Source organism: Stegastes partitus, unplaced genomic scaffold (genome assembly GCF_000690725.1).
Source record: "Stegastes partitus isolate 25-593 unplaced genomic scaffold, Stegastes_partitus-1.0.2 Scaffold460, whole genome shotgun sequence".
In the NCBI taxonomy this organism is placed as follows: Eukaryota; Metazoa; Chordata; class Actinopteri; family Pomacentridae; genus Stegastes; species Stegastes partitus.
In genome coordinates, this window is record NW_007578191.1 from 276,466 (window position 1) to 281,987 (window position 5,522).

Consider the following 5,522-nt stretch of genomic DNA (forward strand, 5'->3'; position numbering starts at 1 on the left):
TGAAAATTAAGCTCCTGCTGGTTTCGCCCCTTCAGGAAGAACAGGTTGTCTGTTCTCTGAATCACACATTTTCATTGTACTTTCAATACGTCCTGCTGCTCCCCTTAGTCAGTATGAATATCACCCACAAGTGTCAGGAAAACACTTTAACCCAGCCTTTACAGAGGATATTTATCATTTCGACTAACGTTCCTACGAGGTTAAAAACTAACTCAGAACGTTGTCGTCCGGTTCTGTTACCCGATAGAAGAAGAACGTTCTCACGCCAGCATTCAACAAATGTTTTCAAGATGTTCTCGTGGCCTCAGAGGACGGATTGTTTTCTCCAAACATTCCTGTCATGTAACATATTAATAAAGACAGAACACGTCGCCTGCTTGCTGCTCTTTGCTAAAACGTTCCCTCAATGTTACACATTAACAAAGGAGGAACGTTTGAGAAAATGTTTTTAGTCTTTAGAGCGGTTCGTGCTGTCTTTTAGGAAAATGTCCCACTGAAAACCTTACTAGAACATTATCAGAATGCTTTCAGAACAAACCATTCCAGCTCCGATAGGACCTTTAAGCAGCAGATAAACTGACTAAACCTGAGTTTTTTGGTGCTGGCCAGTCCTGTTATATGGTTCCCCACGTACAGCAAAGGAAGCGGGAAAATCTGGAAAGACAGTAAAAGAATAAAAGTTTTAAAAAATGTGGTTTAAATGTTGAATTCTGAATAAAGAGAACTTCTTACTTTTAGAGGAATGCTTCTGTCAAAATCCTGAAACTGCACCGTTTTGCTCATCTTGGCCACATGAAGAACAGCGATGGTGGTGATCATCTGGAAGGACAACAGGGTGAGTGCTGCTGAGGAGAAGAAGGGAAACAAACGCACCCAACAGCTGGACAACTCACCTGGCCGATGCCCAGACACAGGTAGGAGGGAAACCTGCGCAGGTGAGCAAGCACAAGATCAGAATGTGACTCCATATTTGTTGTTGTTGTTGTTTTTAAACCCTCCCTGTTGTTGACACCGTGACTGACGTGAGGACAAAACGCCACCTACCTGAAGCTCGTGAGCACGGTTTTGTTCACCACGGTGATCAGGAACGAGCTGCCGGCGTAGAACAGAGCGGAGGAGAACTTTACCAGCCCCGAGTGTTCCGCGGTGACCGGATAGGCGTCGGCAGACATGATTAAATACTATTTAAAAAAAAGAATCACTTGTTGGAGTTTTTAAAACATTGAGTTGAAGCGGAGTGGTCTCGGGTGGAGGCAGGTTCTCTCTCCGCTGGTGTTTCCTGTCAACCGCTGCTGAGCGTGCACACGGAGCAGCAGACAGGTGGGCGGCGCTCGCGCTGTTACATAATTCAGAAGGGGAAGCCCGTTCCGTGTCAGGCCCACTTCCACGGAGCGGCCCAACAACGCAGCGCCAGAGTGACACGCTGTGATCTGGACAACACTTAAAGCACACACAGAGTCTAAAGAGGCAACTTAAACGTGCTCAGTGTAAACAGGCGTCCTCAGATGTATTCATACGCTTCCATTAAAGAAAAGGCAAAATTCACAATAATAACTCAAATAACTAGAAACTGAAGAAAGTAATAATAAATAAAAATTTGCTAAATTATAATGTAGTGAAATAAAACGTTGCTTTTGAATTGTGGTTGAAAAGAGTAATTTAAAAAAATAGAAAACCAAACCGTCTCGGACAAATTAGAGCATTTTGCTGATGAGCAGTGAAATCAAAGTTTTAAAAAAAGAAAAAAGAAGAAGTCTGACTGAGAGTTACAGAAAACACTTGATTGCAGTGATTGGCTCAAAGGGCTGTTCAACTAAATATTAGTTTATGGGTCCCATCATTCTTGTTTGCTTGTTTTAAAAAAAAAACAAAAGTATTTTAAATTTATGTTTTATTTTTAATATTTCTGTTCAACCATAATTCAAAAGAAATGCCATGGTTTTCATTAAATTTTTTTTATTTATTATTACTTTTGACAATGACAACTTATTTCAGTGACAGCTAAAGCTTATAGTTAGCGTTGTTATAGTTTGTAAGTAGGCGAGCTAAAACATGGCTATGCTAGCTCCTCTTAGCTTAGCTTCAGCTAGCTGTCTGATAACATATGTAAAAGAAATTATATTTAGCTTACTGCACATTTATATTAGTTTCAGACAGCCATCTGATAACCTATCTAAAATAAATTATATTTAGCTTACTGTATATTTAGCTTAGCTTCAACTAGTTGTCTGACAACATATTTAAAAGAAATTATATTTAATCCAATTAAGAAATTGGAGAAAATTTATTTTGTGATCCTTAAAAAACACTTTTTTCTATCAAAATGACTCAGAGCAGTGTCTTATTTTAACAATACACAATTGGCAAAATGGGACACCAACACAACCTGCATTTTTAAAAAGGCCAAAAGGAGAAACCAATACACAATTACATTTATTTACCCCCAGAAAAGAGAAAGAATTCAGCAGTAAATGTTTGTTTTAAAATTTTTGAAAGGCTTCCTAATTTTAATGGCAGAATGTTATTAAAGCACAATGTCACGCCAACAGCAACACCAAAGCATTGGTACAGATTTACCTTCTGTACTCCTTGAAAAGACACTCAATGCAAAGCTTATCCAAATTTGCCAGGTGTCCCATTTTAACCCGGCTCATGGACGTTAAAGAACAAACAAAACACACAATTTGTTTGGTTATTTGGGATTTTGGAGAATTTCAGACAGATCCAAAGGTTCAATCAACGACCGGACGGAGACTTTAATAAGATAATAGGAGGATATTCATGTAGTAAAACTCCAGGTGGAGCTGGATGCAAATGACTGCCATGATAAATCCAATGTAATGTTGAAAAGTCAGCAAACTACGTGACTCTGAGTGGACTTTCTCTCTCGCTGGCTTTCCTCAGTGTTGAACAAACACAAGTGTACTTTAGTCCCACACATGCATGTTTGCTTGTGTGGATTTATGACTTTTGTGTGCTTTCAGCGCACACCGAGGTGAGATTTCTTTTACAAGCCTCAAGGGTTTATTTTTTAAATCTCACCTGCACTATTTGCTTTGGTTATTATGTTTCTGCTGCTGAATAAATAATCTAAAAACAAACAAACAAAAACTACTGGAGCTATAGCAAATTCATTATATTGGTTAGTCATACATTTGTGCACAAAAACTTTAAAAATTCAGCTGCAGGATAATTGTTTTCCGTCTGTGTATGATGCATGTGTGTAATGTTTACTGGGTACCTTGAAGTTGTAAAGCGGCCTACTAGGTTAAACTATGCTGTAATGTGGCTGTGGAGAAGCCCAGCACATTTTCAGCACCATAAACTTTGGTGCAAATGCAACACGTAGCCTAGAAATGCAGACTTTTGTCTAGTTTTGGCTGCTGTTGAAACACAGACAGACTCGACCAGAGGATATATGGAGAGTTCATTTGAAAAAAACAGATAACTTCATTTTTGTAGATTGTCAGGAAACTTATTTTTTTTGTTGTTTGCTTGAGATAATATCAATCAAACTGAAGCTGAGTGGATTTGACTCAGTAGAAATCCATCCATCCATCATCTATACACCGCTTAATCCTCACTAGAGTCGCAGACTGTGTGGGAGGAAGCCGGAGAACCTGGAGAGAACCCACGCTGCACGGGGAGAACATGGAGACTCCACGCAGAAAGATCGACGACCTTCTTGCTGTGAGGCGATGGTGCTAACCACTGAGCCACCTTGCAGCCCATGATGGGACCCGTAAACTAATATTCTTTGAGCCAATCACTGCAATCAGGTGTTTTCTGTAACTCTCAATCAGACTTGTGCACCTGTTGACAGGTGTTTGGATTTCACTGCTCATCAGCAAAGTGCTCTAATTCGTCGGCTGTGGCTCAGGTGGTGGAGCAGGTTGTCCTCCAGTTGCAAGGTTGGTGGTTTGATCCCCTGCCCCTCCACAGTGTCCTTGGGCAAGACAGTGAACCAGAAGTTGCTCCCAATGGCAGGCAGCACCTTGCATGGCAGCTCTGTCACCATTGGTGTATGAATGTGTGTGAATGGGTGAATGAAAAACACATTGTAAAGCACTATATATGTGCAAACCATTTAATTTGTCTGCAACAGTTTTTTTTAAAATTATTCCTTTCAACCACAATTCAAAAGCAGCATCTTATTTCACTAAATTATAATTTTGCAAATTTTTATTTATTGTTACTTTTTTCAGTTTCTAGTTATTTGAGTAACTATTGTGAATTTTGCCTTTTCTTTAATGGAAGAATACATTTGAGGACGACTGTAGCTGCATAAGGGATGTATGTTCACAACACATTTTGTTCAGCAGTTAATAAGGTGTGCTGCTACGTTAATAAGNTAAAGAGGCAACTTAAACGTGCTCAGTGTAAACAGGCGTCCTCAGATGTATTCATACGCTTCCATTAAAGAAAAGGCAAAATTCACAATAGTCACGCAAATAACTAGACACTGAAGAAAGTAATAATAAATAAAAATTTGCTAAATTATAATGTAGTGAAATAAAACGTTGCTTTTGAATTGTGGTTGAAAGGAATAATTTAAAAAAATAGAAAACCAAACTGTCTCGGACAAATTAGAGCACTTTATTGATGAGCAGTGGGCCCAAAATAAATAAATAAAAAAAAGGAAGTCTGACTGAGAGTTACAGAAAACACTTGATTGCAGTGATTGGCTCAAAGGGTTGTTCCACAGAATATTAGAATCATGCTTGTTTGCTTTTTTTGTTATATGTATATATATTATATTTTCCCCTTATTTAATAGGAGCGTATGAATACATTTGAAGATGACTGTATATAATGAGTATTAGTAAAATGGGACACTTTCTGAAAAATTTGCATTCTGGCACAATTTACAGAATTAAATCAAATGAAATGAAATGAAAAATACTTTATTCATCCCAGAAGGGAAATTCAATTCAAATCAAAGCCTCAGCTCCTAATTCTATAAACTTACTATATTATACAGAACTACAAGAAAGAAGAGACGTAATGTCAACATGTTATTGTCTTCAAATAACCAACAACACAAGTAAAATTCATACATTTTAGTGTTTAGCTTCCCCCAACTACTGTTAGATATTGTTGATGTTTTTAAACATATATATACACACACATATATTAATATATTTTAGATTTATTTAAAATATTATACACATGAGAAAAAGCAAAACTGGTTACAATTAGCTAGAGTTTTTATTTAGCGTTGATATAGTTTGCAAGTAGGCGAGCTAAAATATGGCTATGCTAGCTCCTCTTAGCTTAGCTGTCTGATAACATATGTAAAAGAAATGCTATTGAGCTTACTGTATGTTTATATTAGTTTCAGCTAGCCATCTGATAACCTATTTAAAAGAAATTATATTTAGCTTAGTTTCAGCTAACTGTGTGATATTGTAAATAAAGGAACTTATATTTAGCTTGCTGTATATCTAGCTTAGTTTCAACTAGCTGTCTGATAACATCCATCCATCCATTTTCTATACACCGCTTAATCCTCACTAGGGTCGC

The 5,522-nt window shown here is 37.7% G+C and overlaps 1 protein-coding gene across 1 annotated transcript in view; it reads right to left on the reverse strand.

Annotated features, from left to right (window-relative positions):
• The window catches only part of slc35d2 (solute carrier family 35 member D2), a 12,110-nt gene extending 10,827 nt beyond the window's left edge, over window positions 1-1,283 (reverse strand). Inside the window, exons 1-4 of the mRNA XM_008286616.1 lie at window positions 1,045-1,283; window positions 894-927; window positions 733-819; window positions 587-654 (exon numbers count right to left, since the gene is read on the reverse strand). Of these exons, the coding sequence (XP_008284838.1) occupies window positions 587-654; window positions 733-819; window positions 894-927; window positions 1,045-1,172 (317 nt within the window). The 5' untranslated portion in view covers window positions 1,173-1,283. The remainder of the gene's footprint in view (window positions 1-586; window positions 655-732; window positions 820-893; window positions 928-1,044) is intronic.
• Window positions 1,284-5,522: the final 4,239 nt, after the last annotated feature.